Source organism: Microtus pennsylvanicus, chromosome 8 (assembly GCF_037038515.1).
Source record: "Microtus pennsylvanicus isolate mMicPen1 chromosome 8, mMicPen1.hap1, whole genome shotgun sequence".
NCBI classification, from domain to species: Eukaryota; Metazoa; Chordata; class Mammalia; order Rodentia; family Cricetidae; genus Microtus; species Microtus pennsylvanicus.
Genome location: NC_134586.1, coordinates 8,057,619 through 8,078,317, shown reverse-complemented (window position 1 = coordinate 8,078,317; position 20,699 = coordinate 8,057,619). Strand labels below are relative to the sequence as shown.

The window sequence follows — 20,699 nt, the reverse complement described above, 5'->3', positions numbered from 1 at the left end:
AGGATCATAATCCCATATAACACAACATTTGTGTATTGTTTGTAAATTATTCACATTTATTCTTGTTGAGTTTTTTCCTGCGAAACCTGCCTCTAATCCTAAATGCTATGATTACAAATATCTTCCACCCCTTTGGGTAAATTCAAACCTGTAGAAAAACTGTCTGAGTTTGATCAATTGGGTGGAGATAAAATTATTTAAGAAAAAAAGGTTCTGAATTTCTATAAAGTGTAGTAGTTAAAACTTTATTTCAAAATGACATAAAATGATTTTAGACATAAAAACCAGTTTTAACCAGATGTGTTCATATATCAAAGCATCACACTGAGTGAGAAAAGGGAGTAGAAAGGCAGTTCAGTGACTAAAAGAGGCCCTGGGTTCTATTCCCAGCACACTCATAGAAACTTGTTATAGTCTGTAACTCTGATTTTACAACATCTGAAACCTGTTTCAAACTCAGTAGGTGCACATACACATAGTGCACAGATATACACATGTACGAAAATTAAGGTAATAAAACATCATATGATATGCAATTATTTTTGTTTTGTGTATTCATTAAGAAAATTAACCAGATTGATCTAGACATACGTGGTGATATATTGCCAGAGGCCATGTCATAGGAGGAGCAGACAGAAATGAATCTTATGGAATACAACCCACAGTATGACAAAGCTACCTGGGTACATATTAGAGAGGCAGAGCTCCTGGAGTATTGTTTCCAGAATGCCACTTATATTGCTGCTGCCATATTTCTGCTGTATTTGGCACAGTATAATTTGTATAAAGAGACTTCATTGTAACTAATATACTGTGATTGTTTCTTGAAAGAAAAAAATCCCACTCCTAACTGGTCAATTTATTTGTAGATAATAATAAAGATAATTTTCCTAAGAGTAATGGTGCTTAGTTGAATCAATGATTTGATTGACTTTCTGAGTTAGCATAAAAGATGCAGGTAGATATGACTATTAGTAAAGATGATTAGGGACATGATTTAAGTTATTCTGCTCCAATAAGACATAAAAAAGCAAATATAGTCTAGGAGTTACCTTGCTTTTTGTTAGATAAGAGATTTTCAGAAGACAAAAAATAAGAGCAGGAAATCTTCATGAATTATAGACCCACGAATTGTTGTAGGAGGGTCTTCTGTCTATCTGTTACTTTCATTGGTTAATAATGAAACTGCCTTGGTCCTTTGATAGGACAGAAAATTAGGTTGGCGGAGTAAACAGAACAGAATTCTGGGAAGAAGGGAAGTGAGGCATACTCTATAACTCTCCTTTCCAAGATGGATGCAGGTTAAGATCCTTCCTATTAAGCCACCACCTCATGGTGCTGCACAGATTATTAGAAATGGGTGAATCAAGATGTGAGAATTAGCCCGTAAAAGGCTAAAGCTAATGGGCCAAGCAATGTTTAAAAGAATACAATTTGTGTGTTGTTATTTCAGGGCATAAGCTAGCCAGGCGTGCAGGAGTCGGGCGGGAACACAGCCGGCCACTCCAATCTCTACAACAACTTGTTCCTGTGTAAAACCAGATGATTAAAGAAAATAATTATGTCCCTGAACCCAAAGTTAGGCCTAGGTTTCTTGGTAATTAAGTTACAGAATTAATCATAGGCCCCATTGCAACTTGAAAATACAAAGTTATGAAAAGAAATAAATTGACCCAATTGTGTAAAGAAAAATAGATGGTTAGCTGATATCTCATTTAAAGTTTCTTCAGAGCATAGTTAAAAATAGAAATTCATTACACTGAAACCACTAATAGGAGCCTGACAGTATAAAAGGAACTAGATGAAATATGCTTAACTTGCTTAAATATTTGTTATTCCATAATAAAAAATGTCATTGCTTTGGGGTGAAGATGTTCTTTTTGATACGAAAATTAATTCAAAGAAAATTGTTTAGTTGTGGGCTTCTGATGAAAACATGTAACTTTTGATACTAATGTAATTTCTTCTTTTGTAAATATTTTAATTAGTTTTTGGAAAATATGTGACATGTGGTTAGTGAGGTAATCTTTTCTTGCATGGATATCCTTTTTATTATGAGATATAAATGGATAACAAAAACATAAGACATAGGAGAAAGAGACACGTAGAAAGAAAAGCATCAGGAAAGAGAACAAAAACATTAGGGAATAAATAAATGTGTAATACAGCTGGAGAACAACTGAAAGCGTAAGTAAAAAAATATAATAGGGTAAAAGAACTTAACAAACATATAACTGAGTCAGAGCAACCATCAGATAGAAAGACAAAAAACTAAGCTTTGGCCCACATATAAAGTGGTGTCTGTGCATATCTCTGATAGTTCACCTCCTCTATAGCTGTTTCTCTGATCTTCTGGGGGCTAGGCCCCTTGTAGAAATATATTTACTAGCAGTTAATGAATCTGCTATATAAAACCTTTTTAATTGATGCTTATAATATAACAGAAATATATCTTTCATTATCCACAATGACTGCCTCATTGAGAAAAATCTATGTGAGTAAATCCTCTGATACCAAAGGTGCAATGTGGTGGGAGAATAGTGGATTCTTGATTAGAAGGTGACATTTTATCCTTACATCTGCTCCTTTTAGGTCTGAAGACTGTAAGCAGTGATAATATGCCTAACTAAGTATCAAAGGAGGCAGTGGTATAGCAACCTGGAGCAGTCTCTTACACTCCAGAGACTATATTATATCAATAAAATGTATTTTACCTGTTTTCACAGACCCAATGTCTACATAGATGTTTGCAAAGAAAGATGCCAACAAAATTCCAATAAAAGGGCCAACAAGGTTTCCTGCTTCTAAAATCCCTGGAAGTAAACAAAAATAGGAAGTTAAACAAGCACATAAAGATTTTGCTCACATAATAAAAAGAAGCCTGGAGAATGAATTATTTTTAACATTAGATTACTTTTCCTTCCTTTGTAGAGCTTGGTATCAAATCTGGCAAAATTGATAAGTGCTGTGGCACAATCGACTTGTACCCTATAAAGATTTGTCACTTGTATTGCCTTAATAAAACATGTATTGGCCAGTAACTAACCAAGAATTATAGGTGGGGTAAACCAGGCATGATATATAGGCAGGTTGACCAGAATAGGAGAATTCTGAGAAGAGGAAAATTTCAGTTTGCACTCATCATCCAAACAAAGAGGAAGCAAGATGAGAATGACTCACTGATAAAATTTACCAGGCCTCATGGCTAACACAGACAAGAATTATGGGGTAATTTAGGATGTACGAGTTAGTTAATGAAAAGCCTGAATTAATAGGCCAACCAGTTTATAATTAATGTAAGCCTTTATGTGGCTGCAAAACTAGGCAGGGCAGAAGCCTCTGTCAACAAATAAGTGCTTTACAATTGAGTTATACCATACTACTTCAGATATCCTTATATATTCAACATATGAAAAATTAAACATTGTATGTATGTGTACATATATTTGCATGTACATATGTGAGGCACTGCTTTCTGTAATATTAAGATGGAAGTTACAATTGTTTCAATATAAAATGTTTCCTAGAAGCTCATGTGTGACAGACTTGTTTCTCAGGAGGCACCACTGGAGTCTGATGGGACCCTACTGAGGCAGGGAATGGATTTGGGTCTTCAGGTCATCTGGAGTATAACCATCACCTTTTCCTCATTCTACTTTGCTTCCTAGTCTCAAGATGAATTGTTTCACTCCACCTGTCCTTCCATCATAATGAACTGCCTCATGACAGGCTTCTAAAACACACAATCCAGCAACATAGACCAAAACTTCCAGAGCTGTGAGCCAAAGTAATCCTTTCTAATTATCAATTATTATATCAGGTGTTTATTAAAGTTATAAAAAACAGACTGACAAAGAAGTTTTATTGCTTAAAGCCACATTCCAAATTCTCTTTTATTCTGAGTTAAGGTCAAAGACTGCCCTATCACACTCAGCCCCATCAAAGCCATGGTGTTAGCAAGTGCCTTTTGATGCTTCCATAGCCATGTTTTCCAAGGGACTCTGTGTTGATTACCTTTGATTGTCAACTTGATACAACCTAGAACTCCCAGAAGAAAGTATTAATGAGATATTGTCCATAATGGTTTTTGTGGACATGTCCATAGAAGACTGTCTTAATTAAGTTAATTGATGTGAGAAGACCCAGCCCACTGTGGGCACTACCATTCTCTAGGCAGGAAGTCATCAGCTGTGTAAGAGTAGAAAAAGAGCTGAGTACAACCATAGAAGCAAATAAATAAGCATGCATAGATTTACTATCTCTGCTCTTCTGGGTGTGACCAGTGGATTCAAAATCCTGCTACTGTGACTTTTCTGTTGAGATGGAATTATAAGACAAATAAATTATAAGTCCTCTCTCCAAGGTTGCATTTCCTCACAGAAACAGAAATGAAACTACCACCATCTCAAAAAACTGTGTGCTGTGATGGATTTCTTGTAAAGTGTCTTCATCACAGGCCTTCACTCGGAACTTCCTTCCAAAGAAAGAATGTGTCCTTATAATGGAACTTCTCTTTGATGCTTTCCTGATCACCTTTCTTTTCTTATTATTATTTTCATTTTCTTCATCTATTTCAACTCACCTAGTTTCTTTGATTCCACCAACAGCATCTTCCAACTTTTCTGAGCCATCCCTACTCACAGAAAAACCAGATACGAACTTTAGCTTCCTTATGTTTCTATACTTTACACTTTGTTTTTCCTCTTTCTCTGTGGTTCCATGGCTTAGTCCTCCTATGTTTTACTGACCTCTCAATGCCAAACTCTTCTGCCTTTTTATGTTCTGTCAAACACTCCTTGCTACTTGATGACCTGTAGCTAATGATTCCTACAAGATCTCCAATCTCCATTCTTCCTTCCTACATTTCACCGTGCTCCACGACTCCTCAACTCTCATTGTGCTCAGGTGTTTCCTGATTCTAAGATACTTTCTTGGCACCAGTGACCTCCATCATGGATCACTTTTTCCAGTTTTGATTTTATTCTCATAACTTATTTGACAATGTTGGCCAACTCGTCATCTGTCTGCTTCCTCCTAACACCTTCTCCAAACTTTGTTTATTGTTCACTTAACTCCCATGGAGAAACTGTTTGACTTTTCTTCCTCTCACTCTAACACTAGGGAGAAGAATCTGCCTGTGTGCTGCTAAATGGATTCTCAGTACATACATGTCTTCCTAAGGCAATGCCATTTATTCTTGATTTAACTTATTGTCTATCATAGATAACTCTCAAATTTAACATTTGGCTTCTATTTCTCTTTGCTACAGATTCACAATGCATCTATATTTATATTTTTCATTTTATAGATAATTGATTATGCTTAAGCATTCATATATAATATTTGTATACTTAAATAGATATTGATTTATAAAACTAGGCTATGTGTGTTCCAAGATACATGAGTCATGACTCTTAGTCACAACAATATAGTTATTATATGAATATATTTTACATATTTACATGTAATTTGTCTCTAGAATTTGAGAAAGAGATCCATATTCTAAAAATTTATTGCACAAAAGTTCCTGTATTATTTTTCTTAGATAGCTGTGTGGGTATCTGAAAAGAATAACTAGTTTTCCAGGAAATGAGTATTGCCAAATTAATAAGTCTCCAAAGAGTAATGTTATTTTTAATTGAATTAATCTTGATTAATTTTAACCCCATTGCTGTCTTTTCTTATGCATTTTTATTTTTGTTCATTTGTTAATTTTAAGTAATATGTGTACGCTAATTGAGTAATATCTTTATATACAAAGTTATAGACTAATAATCAACTACAGATGGATTGACTTAAGATCATAAGCAAATTATTCCCAATAAACTAAGATAATTTATGAGAAAATGTAAGAAGGTATACACTAAACTGACTCTTAATGGTATCATTTATTTCATAGAGAGGCAGGGTACAGAACATCAAGAAGTAAAAGGGAGCAGACAGTAAATTAAAAAAAAAAAACATTTGGTGACCACGGTAGACATGATTGAAACGGGTTTTGGTAAGGCTTGTCCTGCAAGAATGTTTACAAGAAGGCAACAAAAGAAAACACTAAAGTTAGGCAGGAGACTCAACAGGTAAAAGCATTCGTTCACTAAACCTTGCCCAAGGACCAGAGTTCAATCTCAAGCCCAACTCTCGATAACTGTATTATGACCACCACACTGTCAAGAAAATGCACACACACACACACATACACACATACAAAGAGAGAGAGAGAGAGACAGAGAAGAGAAAGTAAAGCTATTTAAAGTACTACAGACAAAATAGGAACTAATGAATTTGTAATAACTTATAGGTGAAAGAATAATGAATTATGCAGAAAAATGGAAAAAATGTATCCTAGAACATTTTCCAGGAAATATTGGTGAATCTCTAAGGGTTTAGAGGTAGTGTGGCAGCATCAGAGGACTGTAGGAACAGCAGATAAGAATGATTTCCAATGTGAGAAACTGCTTGCTGAACCTGCTTGTCTGGAACTGCTGCTTAATTCCCTTACTGAACAGTTTTACAGCCAATGGTGCCAAAGCACTCTCTTCATGGTTGTGGAAACAACAGGTGTTCAAATAACTGCTTTCAACCATCCTAGAACTTGGTTTGTTAAAAACGATCCCAAGTCTGATTTTCAAACTTACCAATATATAAAGGGGAGTTTTCAGATTTGACAAAATCTTCTATGTAGGAAACGCCCAAGGGCATGATGGGAGTTTCACCAATTCCACGAATAAGATTTCCTACCAGTACATATATCCACATTAAGGATTTAATTTCTTTTTCACAATCTACATAAAACAACAGAAAACCACATGAACATTTTGACAGTCAAGTGTTACTGACAGTTAATTCAAATTTGTCTTTGTTTCTTGAGACCAAAAACCTATGATGACCATCAAGTAACTTACATAACTATGTTAGCTATGAATCATTGAGTCACCTCTATTTCATATTTTGAAATACTTATCTATGCTAATTACCACTTTACAGGAGAGATGACTTTACATCCTTTCCCAATTCTGTGTTTGGTAACAACACAATGGTTATAAGAATTTACACCCCCCAAAAAAGTAAGCAGTAAAAAACAGAATTTTGTTCACCTCTAGGGATTCTGTTTTCCACCAACTAGTAGACCCAGTTAGTTAATATGTACATTGCATAATTAACATACAGCTTTGAGGATGGAAAAAGAAGTACACATGTGCATATTATGTCTGTAACAATTCATGATGTAGTGATATGATAGAGAGAGAATATTGACAGAAGTTTGAATTCCCTACAGCTTCAATTACTTGTAGAAAATAAATATTTACCTTAATAGTAAACACATTTTCCTATAGATCTTATCTTTTACTATCAACATAATGTTCCAACAATTGATGAGCACTGGAATAACATAAACAAGGCCCAATGGACTGGAAAGGTCAAAGGTGAAATCATTGAGAAATTGCATGCACCTTCTACATTTGTTTTAAGCTAAATGAATTGACACTCTGTAGGGAAGCTTGACTTTGTGTTTTCAGGGAATTAGACAAAGTACTCTCTCTTTGGATTGATCAGTGAATGCCCATAAATGTCCTAAGCACAATTGGGTCCTGAGGTCTAACTCTTATTTATTCCTGATTAAAGTAAAATCCATTTCCATCTCTATGCATTCAAATTCTTATCTTTGATAAACATGATGATTTCAGTCTACAGATCACAGCATGACTCTCAACCCTCTTATAGGGCAGAACTAATGTAGCAGACATTGAAGGCTCAAGTGGTCTCCTGGGGCACTCCACATGGAAGTTTTTAACTTATTCACCAAAATGCAAGGAACACAATGAGTGGATTTTCAAAGATCAGTTCAGAAGATGAAAATAAGCTAGCATTGGGGTCACTATTTCACCTTGCTTTGCTTAGAAGATTTCTGTAGCTCAGAGCTTCAGAGATGGCTGCTCTTTGACTCTCAAGTTATTTTGATCTTGACATAATCCCTGGGAGCAGTGCCATGACCTCTGTGTGATTTTCTTTGGGGCTAAATGGCTATGGGACCTGGTGGGAGGACAGAAACCAGGCAAGACAGAAACCCCAACAAGCAGGCCCTCATGGTACAACATTCTAAGCTTTGGAGACTGCTGCAAATTCTGTGGCATGGATCTAGCAGAAGAGGGAGAAGTTTTGGCCTGAGGCAATCCTGCTGAGACAGTATCAGACTATGTGTCCACTAGACATGTTGGGACTTTTAGCATATGTGACTTTAAAAATACTCTTTAAAATGTGTTACCTTAAAGAGCATATGTGCACCAAGTATGTGCAGATGTCCAAGAAGGACAAAAAGCACCCAATTCCACAGAATTGGAATGACAGAGGTTTGAGAAAAATCTGATGACAGTGCTAGGAACAAATCAGGCCCTCTGTAAGCATGGTGTGGTCCTCTGATAGGAAATGCCCCCCCCCAGGGACTTAAGTATTAAATATTTAGTCTCTAGTAAGTGGTATTTAGGGAGGTGGAGGAAGAATGTCACTGGAGATAGCCTTAAAGAGTTTGGAGCCTCACTCTACTCTAGTTTGTTCCCTCTCCCTTATATTTATAATTGAGATGTGAAATCCTGATTTCAGGCTCCCACTACCACTTTCCCTGCCATGATTGATTCTCATTCCTCTGTTGATGTGGGAGTCCCCTCTGTGTGCTGTCATTACTATTAATGAATAAAGAAACTGCCTTGGCCTGTTGCTAGGGCAGAACGTAGGTAGGTGGGGAGGACTGGACTGAATGCTGGGAGAAAGAAGGGTGGAGTCAGAGAGACACTATGGAACTACCAGAGTCAGACACATGCTGAACCTTTCTGGTAAGCCACTGCCATGTGGCCATATACAGCTTAATAGAAATGGTTTAAATTAATATAAGTGTTTGCCCATAAGATGCTAGAGTTAATGGTCCAAGCAGTGTTTTAATGAATATGGTTTCTGTGTGATTATTTCCGTTCGGGACAACCAGGACAAACAAGCAGCCTTCCTCCTACACACTAGATTCTATACATGTAAGTTGTGACTCTTATGGGGGTGACCCTTTCACAGGGCTGAAGACTACTTGACAATATGTATATATATGGTTCATAAATGTAGCAACATTACACCTGTGAAGGAGTAAAAATTTTAACGGGTTGAAGCATCAGGAATATTGAAAACCACTGCCCATGGAAGTCTATCAAACTAAAAGAAAAGTAGGTAGTGGATCTGACAAAATCATTGAATTGATGTGTTAAAAGAGTCACAATATCTGTTGATGGAATCATAAGACTGGCAGTATGGAGAAGTAATGACAGGTAAGAGGTGCTGCCAATTGAAGGAAGTTGGTCATCATGTTGGTATGTCTACAGACATTATATCTCACCAATTCCTGTATCTTGTTTACCATTCTTCCTGCCCACCAAGAAGTGAAGAACAGCATAAACCAAAGCTCATCTCACCATGAAATTCTGCTCATAAACATGGGGAAAGTGACTATAACATGAACCCTCCAAAACAGTAAATAAAAGCAAACTTGTCCTCCCTTTAGTTGTTTGGAATTTTGATCACAGTGATGTGAAAGTTACTAAAACAGCTTACAAATGGAAGAATCCAGGACCACAGTGCATGAGCCCATAGGAAGTAAGGGAACCACTACTGTTTGGTTGAACTGTAAAGCCATGCTTCTCTTAAAGAGGGAAAAGGAGACTAAAAGACAAGTTACTGTATAGTCAATGAGTTGTGAACAGTAATAATGCACCTGCTTTTCCATGGTGCTTCAGGCACACAGTACAGATCTGGGAAAGTTTCTGTTTGTATATCTTATTGTATAATCACTATGATGGCTACTTTTAATCAACTTGACACAAATCTAGATATATTTGAAAGAATTATCTCAATTGAGGAACTGCCTCCATAGGCCTGTAGGCCTATGTATGAGATATTTTCTTCCTGGCTAATTGATGTAAGATTTCCCAGAACACTATGGGTGGTACTATCCTTGGACAGCTGGGTCTAGGCTGTATGAGAGAGGTAGCTGAGCAACCCAGAGGACTTAGCCAGTATGAGGCACTCCTTAGTACTCGCTGCTTTGTACTCTCCCTCCAGGTTCCTGTCTTGGCTTCCCTCATGATTGGGTACAATTTGTAAGGAAGACAACCTCTTTCTTACCTGGGTTGATTTTAGTCCATGATTTATTACAGCAACATAAATTCATATTAGACAAATCAAGTAGATCACATCATAATTCTAGATCTTATAAGTCATTTTCCCTTGTGGGACTAATTCTACAATGGTGATTGAGTAGGTATCTTTGCTTATTTTTAAGATACCCACATTAAGAAACAAAGGAGTCTTATTGAATAGATTCAAACTCAGGGAGCAGAGTACTTCATATTATTGCACAGCTCCCTTCCATGAAGAGAAAAATATTGTTCATTTGTTTTAGGTGCCTACTAAACCCAGTGTCATATTCAAAGTCCTTCATAAAAGAGTGTACAGTGCCTGCATCTCTGAGAAGAAAGCAATAAGAAGTACTAGTCACCTTCTGGGTCTGGTGTTGGTGTCAAGGTCTGACTTCTGTTTCCTGAACACAAGAAGCTGTTTGAAGACAAGTTACTTGAAGGTGGGATCATTTTCTCATATTCGTATCTGTGTGGACACAGGAAACATTCACCATGAGGGCCTGAGGGCAATGAAAACATCTACAAATCACTGACTCCTGCTTCCTTAAAAACACAGTACCCAGAGGCCACACAGATGTGTTCACAGCAGTTATTCTGACCATCATGAATCCCATTGCTGGGCCAGAGAGATGACTCAGCAGGTAAAGAACTCTCTGCACAGCGTGATGACCTGAGCTCATTCCTGAAAATAACATAAAGGTGAAGGAAGAGGAGTGACTCCATGAAGTGGTCCTCTGATCTCTACATGTGAATACTTACACACACCAGGCATCCTCAGACACATAAGTAAATAGAAACAGAAATCTGTATCATGAAGCTCAACATGTAATTGTTGTGCTGAACTCCATGATGCATTATCAGGGTGTGGTGGTCCTGGCCTGCCATTCTAGCACTGGAGAGGATTAAGCTAAGGTTCCCCTCAGCTATGCAGCTAGTTTGAGGTGAGAATGTGCTTCATAAGTGTCTATCTGAATTAAAAACAAAACACAGTAAAAACAAACAAGCAAACAAAAACCACAATCTAGTTTTAAAAACTTGAATTAATAAAAATAATAAATATTTACTAATTATTAATTTTAAATAATTTTATATAATTTTATATTTAAATAATAAATATTAATAAATATTTAAATAATAAATATGATCAAAAGAAATTGCTTATCACCAAAAAAGTGCACTTTCTTTCTTTCTTTCTTTCTTTCTTTCTTTCTTTCCTGATGTATACAATATTCTTTTTGCGTGTATGCCTGAAGGCCATAAGAGGGCACCAGACCTCGTTACAGATGGTTGTGACCAACCATGTAGTTGCTGGGAATTGAATTCAGGACCATTGAAAGAGCAGGCAATGCTCTTTACCACTGAGCCATCTCTCCAGCCCCAAATAATTGACCTGCATTTTATCAAGAGGCACAGCAATTTCTTTTTTAATTATTTATTTATTTAGCCTGCATGCCTGCACACACACACCAGAAGAGGGCACCAGATCTCATTATAGATGGTTATGATCTACCATGTGGTTGCTGGGAATTGAACTCAGGACCTTTGTAAGAGCACCCAGTGCTCCTAACCTCTGAGCCCTCTCTCCAGCCCTAAGTGCCCCATCTTTATAGCTAGCTCTCAAGCCTCTACATGTAGGTGAAATAATTTTCAGGTTCTCTAATACCAACCTTCTGTGATTTCTAAATGACTATTTCCTAGAAATCAGTGGGGAGAGATAAAGAACAAAAGCAAGAAAGAGAAAGAGACTCACTAAGGTATCATTGAGAAGATAAAAGCTTTAGAGAGACACAAAACAACACAACAAATTAAGATGGTTGCTCTGCATTTACTGAGCTATGGTCATATCCTCCCTTTCTGAGAATTCAAACAACAGTTATCACAATTTACTCATTAATATCAACAGAAAAAAGAGATCATGTGTCATGACAAGAGGTGACAGAATCCATCTCCTGACAAGTCGCTGTCACTAGAAAAAAAGTGCTAATGAACTTTGGTCAGAAAATGACAGACTACAAGAGTAGAGGGGAACGTGTCCAGCTAAGACTCTTCTGATTGTATGCATGCTGGATTTCCTTTGTTTCTTTTTATTTATTTAGACATAAGTGTTCAACATTCTAATTTTTAAGCTGCATACTATGGCACAGAAGTCAGAACTGCTACCCCCAGAACTGCTGCCTGGATGTCCCCACAGTGCTTTCTAGTGAAGTGTGGACAGGAGCCTGTGTCTCCCTTCTCATGACCCAGTGAGGACCAGTCATCTTCAAAGAATTACCACCTTTGTCAGAAGGTGGGAAAACTTAATAATACTCAAATATTTCTTGACATAATTTGAAAAACATAGAAAGTAAAAAATAACTTTAATTCCATGTACATACTTTCAATTCTATGCAAAAACACTGAGAGGCAAAAATATCCTTCATTTCACTCATTATCCACTCAACATGGGGTTGTGCATTCAGCATCTATTTATTCCAAACTGACAATAAAATGGCAGAAAAAGGTCAAAATGAAAAAGGGAAATGGCCATTTACTCACAGTTAGAGAAATCTAGAGATGAGGATGTAGTTCAATTGGTACATTAGTGCCTGGCAAACACCAATCCTGGGTTTGACCCTAAGCACTCAATAAAACCAAGCATGATGGATCAGGCCTATCATTCTAGCACTCAGGAGATGGAGACAAAAATTTAAGAAGTTCATGATTGTCCTTAAATACAGAATAAATTCTGTTGTATTAGTGGAGCCATCTGCCTTTTGTCCTACCCAGCTGCCCGGGTAGCTTTACCCGAAATAATTAGAGAAACTTTATTCATTTAAACATTGTCTGGCCCATTATTTCTAGCCTCATATTGTGTAACTCTCACATCTTAATTAACCCATTTCTATTCATGTATATTGCCACTTGACTGTGGCTTACTGGCATGAATCTAACCAGCATTCATCTTGGAAAGGAGAGCCATGGTGTCTGCCTGACTCTGCTTCTTTTTCCCAGCATTCTGTTCAGTCTACTCCACCTATCTAAATTCTGCTCTATCAAAAAGCCACGGCAGTTTCTTCTTTTTTTTTTTTTGCAGTTTCTTTATTAAGCAATAAAAGTAACACATAGACAGATGACCCTCCTACACCAAAATTCAAGGCCAGCATGAGCTACATGAGATTGTCTTTCAAAAATTTGAAATACCAGATGCCTCCATGGGTACAGATGCCTGTGTGCAAGCCTGACAATCTAGATTGCATGTCAGGTCCAACAGAGTAGGCAGAGAGACACTACTCCTGGGAGTTGTTTCCTGACCTCTTGTTAAAGCACACACACTCCTTCACCAGAACAAAATAGGTGAAAACAAACAAACAAAAAATAAAAAAGTCTGAATGAGGAATTTAAAATGTGGTCACTTAAGCCCAATAAAATTTTGAGATTTGGATATGGATGTAAGAATAGCTCCTCAATCAGAAGGCAAGGGAAATATAACTATCATGCTTCAGGTAACAATAGGGAATGTTTCAGATCTCTACCAAACCCAGAATGATTCATCCACCACTACATGCAGATTCATGGGCAGTCTCATTCCTAGTTCTGAGCAAAAAGCAGAATTCTGCAGAATCTTTCACTGTCGGGGCTTGGGGTTATAACAGAAATGTATTCAACAGGCAGAAGTCCATGGGCTAAAGAAAAAGAAAATGGATATCAAATGTTAACCATCTTTATTACTTCTAATTTGGCAGCTTAAGGCAATGAGACTTACTTGGTTTCTTGTGCCTACTCATAAAGACATCTCCATCTTCTATGTTTTAATTCTCAGGGATTGTTTCACGGTGCAAAGGATGAGATCACTTCGTCCAACCTCAGCCATTTGCTCTTCTGAAGACTTTATTTCATTATCATAAGGATTTCTATTATCTTTAGCAAGCTGAATGTATATTTGCCTTTCATCACTAGATAGATTTTTTCAAACCTGATTCATAGTCTTCAGTTTTACCTGAGCAGACTCATCTTTAGCCACTGGAAGCTTTCAGATATGTAAATATTTTATACTGATCGAGGTCTTTTTGGTTTTCCAAGCAAAGTTAATTCTCCTTCTAATCGAAGCCTTCTTTTTAAACATTTTTGCCTGACTTCTTTCTCAAAAGATATCAAATGACTTGGCGTTAGCTGGTCTTTAAACTTGCTCATAGCTTCTTTGTACGCTTTCCATTCAGCCTTAAAATTAGCTTCATACACTTTTTTCCCCCTGCATCTGGTAGTTCCCTCCATGATGCCACAATTTTTCTAACGAGTTCTGAAAGTTTTGCATCTGAGTGTTTAACTTTAAATCTGGGTAGCTGTTCTGTAGAAAGTCAAAGAGATGAAGTCATGGGTTTCTTTGGATAATTTCATCCATGCTGGATGAAAAACATTTCCAAATACCGACAAGGTTGAGCAGCAAGGGCATGTGACCCTCCCAGCCCACGCACATCTCAGCCCCTGAGTGTCCAAGGGCCTTTAGCATGCCTCATATTCCCTGGAACAGCGCATCGCTCGGGCCAATGATGTGCTGGCCCAGCACTGCTTGCAGACAGCCGTCTTGGTACAGACCATGGTGCCCACACAGCTGAGCAAGCCATCTGGGAACCTGAGCATTTGTTATCATGCTGGCTGAGCAAGGGGCACTGTGGGAAGCCTGGACTTCTTGTCTAAGGCAGGAGGTTGGGAAGACCTAGGTATTTTAAAACTACCTTGATTTCAAAATTGTACTCAAAAGGTATGTTACCTTGGAGAAGGGGATTTGCGTTTGTTTTCACAGAAAATGAGAAGCTGTGGATTCATTCTGAGTTTAAAAAAAAAATCAGGTTTGATCAAGAAATAGCACCTGAGAAATCTCCAGTAGGAACAAATAGCCCAGATGTCAGAGTTCTACATCCAGAACAGCCTCAAGACTGCTGCCTAAGATGATCAAGACTCACAAGATACTCCAGTCAGGACTTGATAATTCTAAATGTTCATTAGGTTCTCATAAGATTATCAATGCCTCCAACCAGCAAATATAGCCTGGAAAAATACTCCCTCATTCTCAAAAAAAAAATGGACTATATATGTTCTTATTTTTTTAAAAAAAGAGGGGAAAGTGGTGTGGGAGAATAGTCTATATTCTGTCAATTGTATTTTAAATAAACGCTGATGGGCCAGTAGCCAGGAAGGACGTATAGGTGGGATAACCAGACAGGAAGTAGAGGTGGGGCAATGAGAACAGGAGAATTCTGGGAAGAAGGAAGCTTATTCTCTGCAGTCCTCAGACCACAGAAGCAAGATGTGACTGCCTTGCTGAAAAAGGTACTGAGCCATGTGGCTAATGAAGATAAGAATAATGGGCAAATATAAACTATAAGAGTTAAGAAGAAGCATGAGCTAATGGGCCAATCAGTTTATAACTAATGTAGCCCTTTGTGTGATTTCTTTGGGACTTAATGATTGCAGGAACCAAACAGGACAGAAATGCTGACAACAAAAAAGAATAGAGAGGAGGCAGGAGGAAAAAGAAGATGAGGTAAGGAAGCCAAACAAATTCATTCTGACACCCAGGCAAACAAAAGAAAAAACTTAAAACTATCCCTAGAAAGCAGAAATAGTTAAACATAATTTAAATTTTAAAATTTTCTGTGTAAGACACTTTGCTAAACATGAAAATAAAAATTAATATTTACATTACTCTATCTCTCACTCATCTGTGCTTATATCAAACAGTATACCCCTTGTAACTGGAGTGTCTAAATTATCCTGATGAGTGATGCAGCACAAGTTTAGGCAAATTCAGAGAATCCATTGAGGTGTCTCAACTTCCTGAAAGCAGTGTTTCAAATCCCCACTTCATAGTGAACTGGATTGGACCTTAAGGAGATCAAAGGTCAAAAGATTCACACATAATATTGGTAGAGTACAGATCATATCTTCTAATTTCCATTTTAGCATTCCATACTTTGGGGGAGCATTGCTTTTTCCAGGGAGGAAATTCTGAGCCTCATTTCATGTAGGGAAGAGTTGAACCTAAAATTTAATCAAAGCTGGAATACTCACCGACCCATCAGGAAATGAGGTAGTGATATTAAGAAACACCCTAGGCCCATAACCAAACAACCAGCACCAATCACGATAGGCCTGTGCAGTTTTGTTCCAAAATAACTCACGAATACAATCAACAAAAGGTTTCCTAGAGAGGGGAATGAGAATGTTGTTTCAGTAAAGTATTAGCAGATCATAATCAACAGCCTCTCCATTGTTCAAATAACCACCTTAAGAATTCACTATATAATTATGTATATATATATATACATACTTATGTATATATCAGTTGTGATCCTGATAAAAAGTTCTCTTCCATTCTGAAGAATATTAAATGCTCTATTCAGGAGTATCCAGCTCTTGGTAAAGCATTAAAAAGCAGGTGTCAGCCTACACATCACCTCTGACCCCTTTTCTCATGCCTACTCTAACTCTATGCAGAATCAAATGGATTCATATTTTTTAACTTAGTATTCAGATCCTTAATTGTTCAATATGGCCAATCATGATGTTTGCTTCTACTGTCACATCCTTCCTTAGACCAGGCAATACTGTTAACAGAAATGTCAGAATCCTAACCTCCAACTGCATCATAGATCTAGATTGCAGGAGTCAAAACTTCAAACCAAAAATTCATCTCTGTGGTTTAGTAGAAAGCTTAGGTTTAAAACTCTGTTGGAAATCACATTCTGACTTAGGGGCCTTTGATAAACATGCTTAAGAAATGAAAGAAAAAGTATAGCCTGGTGGCACAGACCTTCCATCCCCAGTCATGAGGGTTGTAAGACAGTAAGTCTGAAAGATCAAAGATGGCCTGGACAACAGTGAGTTCAAGACCAGTCTTGGAATCTTACTGTGAACTTCCCAAAAATAAAAAGTAAATAAAAGGACTAGCCATCAATTAGTCAAAATCTGTCTAATATATGTGATACTTAGGTTCATTTAATTAGTATTATTCACAGAAGAAAGGAGAATTTAAAAGAAACAAATATATAAATAAGCACTCTACAAATCTTGTACTTTTAGTTTGGTGAATATTTACTGTGCTCATACTATATATAAAGTAAGGATCAGAAAACTCAAACACACTTTTAAATGGTGTAGAAAATATTTTAGTGATGTTAAATATCTCAATGATATTTGAACACTGTTTTTCTTTCAATTCTATTTCTCTCTAGTCTGCTATCTACATAGAAGAGATGGTGCATTATTTTGAATGGTATATGACCTACGTATGTCTATTTATTATGCTGTCTTTCTCTGAGACCAGTTATTGAGATCATCATTCAGAAGGTAATGTCCCAGGACACCAACTGTTTGAACTCTGAGAATCTTTCTAGTCTATTGATGAACAACCATGAATGCACAGAATCTTGTCTGAAATCTCTATTGTTTGAAAGGAAAGGCCTCCCTTCTTCATATTAGGCTTAGATAGCCTTTACATTGCCTTGCTATCTCCCTCAAATAATTTGTGGGAAGGTGTGTGGGAAAAGGTAAGGCACTGTCTAGGCCCGGAGAAGGTTGCTGGCAAAACCAAAACTACCATTTGGTAGGGAAAAGCCTACCAACTGCTGCATTCACTGATCAATGATTGCATTTAAGACTTCCCTTAAGTCACCTGCCAGTCTGTTTTGGTATCATCATTATCTCCTTTAATTAGGACTTTTTTACCTTTCATTTAAAAAACACTAATTTCACAGAAGTAAGAGTTTTCCATGAAGTTGGGTAAAAATTGTTTTCAATAATCATTAAGTAGACATTAGCATTTGTGTTTGTGGTAGTGTAGAAAGCAATAGTGACTTGAGAAGTCATCATTCTGTCTCCAAAAGGCTTATAACCTTGTGGTTGTTGTAAATACTGCAAAACGCCATGTAGCCAATAATTACTAGAAAATCAGATGCAGATAATCTTTGCCTTGTTAAAAATGCATGAATATTCCTTCTTGGCAGGATGTTTAAATGTTCTGATAATTATACTTCAGTGTAACTGCATTCCTTTTGACCTATATAGTTTCATTTTGTGCAATTAAAATATCCTAAAATCAGGTGGTATTGGGTTTTCAATACAAGTCCTTAGCATAGAAAGATCATGACCCTCTTCCAACCCCATAATGGCTCTCTGGCACCAGAAGGATAAAAGACACATTCCAGAGCAGGCCATAGTCTCTACCCATTTTTCATCTCTGCACACTTCTCCAGGTTCATGTTCTAACAACTTACACCTTCCCATAACACAGGGCTGACTTGATCCAAACACAAACTATTTGATGGTTCACCCCTGTACACATCTCCCCATCACATTTACCTGTCCATTTCTTCTCCCAGATCACCTTTCCCCTTCTGGATATTGTCTTTCCTAGCTCAATGTCTTCCATAGGACCTTGGATAATGAATGGACAGCACATGCTGCATCTAACACACTAGAACATGACTGAATCTATAAAAAGTCTATCTAAGACATTCATCCTGACAGCACTGGGAAAACCTAGGACACATGTCAGACTTTTATCCTGGGAGACAAGATGGAAAAACCTCAATGTGGGTTTGTTACTTCACAGTCCTGATTTTCATGGCTGTTTTGCTTGAATACATTCAAAACAATTTCACTTTGAAGGAAATAAAAACTAAGAACAAAAGGTTTTCAGGTCACTTTGTTTTAGAAGGCATCTTTCCCTCCTTCACCCTTTGTACTGTCATATTTAGTTCATTACCCTCACTACCCAAATCTTTGGAATTGTGTCTGACACAATTCAGACACAGGAAAGCATCCTCATCTTCCTCAGTGTCTATGAGTGGAGAGCTGCCAACTTCACAGGCACAGTGGAGGCAGAGAAGCATTTGTTCTTTCCTTCAGAATGCTAGTTCCTCCAGGCTCCCACAGCAACCTTCTAAAATGCCTTGAAAAAGGCCTTAATGTCTGTCTGAGTTATCTAGTGATGGAATTAGATATTAATATTCTAAATCCATTTCAATAATCCAAAAAAGAGGCCATATGAGAGTATATGTTAAAGAATATATATTATCACGGGGACATTTAAATAAATGGTTACTTCACACCCAGACCAGGCCATTGAATCACATCAGAAAGCATGTAATTCAGTCGGTTTAGATAATTTTATGCAGGAAATTAGAAGAGAATATAAATACAGAATAATAAGTAAATGTAACTCACCAATCTCAAAACTCCCACTGATAATTCCAACTACAGATGTGGGGATATTGAATTGCCTCTCTATATGTGTGAGCATGGAAATCATATAATTTGCTGATATTGATTTGACTACGTATGCCACTGTTAATGCCAACAGAAAAATCTAGGAAGAAAAACGTTTAAGAAAAAGTGAGAACTTTGTTTTCCAATTATATATCTGCCATCTATTGACAAAACAGCCTCTACCATGAGGTTTCTTTCCCAATTAAACAGTCAATGAACAATCAAGAAACTTTAAAATGTAATCTCTCCTCTACCATAGTGTCCACACTCTGGAAATGCAGTTAGAAAAGTAGGTTTGCAGCGGTGAGTTTTGTAAAAGGGTATGTCTGCTTTTTTTTTTAAATCAGTGTACCTTATTCATACAGAAAGACATGGAGCTATTCAATGTAATACACAGATGGGTCTTCTGTATTATATGGTTATCTCCAAGACAAATGCTGTCCACTTTAAGGAAGGTAAGACGCAGAACACAGAAATAAACTGAAGCATATTTCTGTTCACATTTTCAGGAATGACTAGTCTCTGGATGTCCTTGACTATAGTGATATTTTGTATGTAATATAATAAATAAAGTTTGCCCGAAGATCAGAGTGCAGAATTAAGTCAGTCATGGAGACCAGGCAATCATGGCACACACCTTTAATCCCAGCTTTTGGGAGACAGAGGCAGACAGATCTCTGTGAGTTCAAGGCTGTCTGAGTTATATAAGATTGTATCTATCCAAAAGAAAATTAGAGCTTACACAAAGGTTATCCCATCAGTTGGGATCACATGTCTTCAATCCCAGCACTAGGGGGGCAGAGACAGGAGTGATATGGTTGGGTGAAAAAAAAGTATAAGGCAGGAGACAGGAGTTCTGGAGGCTTAGAGACTGAACTTAGATCATCCTACTTCCAAGCTAACTATTTCACTGTTTGAGATATTGCCCCTCAGCCTTGAGAAATTTCCCATTCTTTTCTCTAATGAATTTTATTGAACAAATATATGATTTGGTGAATTCATACATATGTAGGATCATCTGATTATCACTTTCTTTCTCTTCTCCCCTTGATGTTTCAATCAATACCCTCATTCCTAGCTTTCCCTTTTCAAGTTTCATAAGTTTTGGTTTAGGTTTTGTTACAAGTAGCTTAAAAAGGGCTATCTATGTAGACACTGGTTTAAAACTAAACATTGGTGTCTAGTAGGTCCTCAGTGTGTGCATGATTGAAGGTCATTAAGGCCATCATTTTCTCCTGTCCTGGAACACTATACTTAATGATTGTTTTCTAAACTTGTCTG

The 20,699-nt window shown here is 37.1% G+C and overlaps 2 protein-coding genes and 1 pseudogene across 2 annotated transcripts in view; 1 reads left to right on the top strand and 2 right to left on the bottom strand.

Annotated features, from left to right (window-relative positions):
* Positions 1-10,634, bottom strand: part of LOC142855852 (solute carrier organic anion transporter family member 1A1-like) — a 42,628-nt gene extending 31,994 nt beyond the window's left edge. Inside the window, exons 1-3 of the mRNA XM_075982381.1 lie at positions 10,532-10,634; positions 6,636-6,782; positions 2,715-2,813 (exon numbers count right to left, since the gene is read on the bottom strand). Of these exons, the coding sequence (XP_075838496.1) occupies positions 2,715-2,813; positions 6,636-6,782; positions 10,532-10,622 (337 nt within the window). The 5' untranslated portion in view covers positions 10,623-10,634. The remainder of the gene's footprint in view (positions 1-2,714; positions 2,814-6,635; positions 6,783-10,531) is intronic.
* Positions 1-20,699, top strand: part of Slco1b3 (solute carrier organic anion transporter family member 1B3) — a 1,042,880-nt gene that overhangs the window by 401,244 nt on the left and 620,937 nt on the right. The gene's annotated exons all lie outside the window — the stretch shown is intronic.
* LOC142855686 (transcription factor A, mitochondrial pseudogene) lies at positions 13,954-14,799 on the bottom strand (annotated as a pseudogene).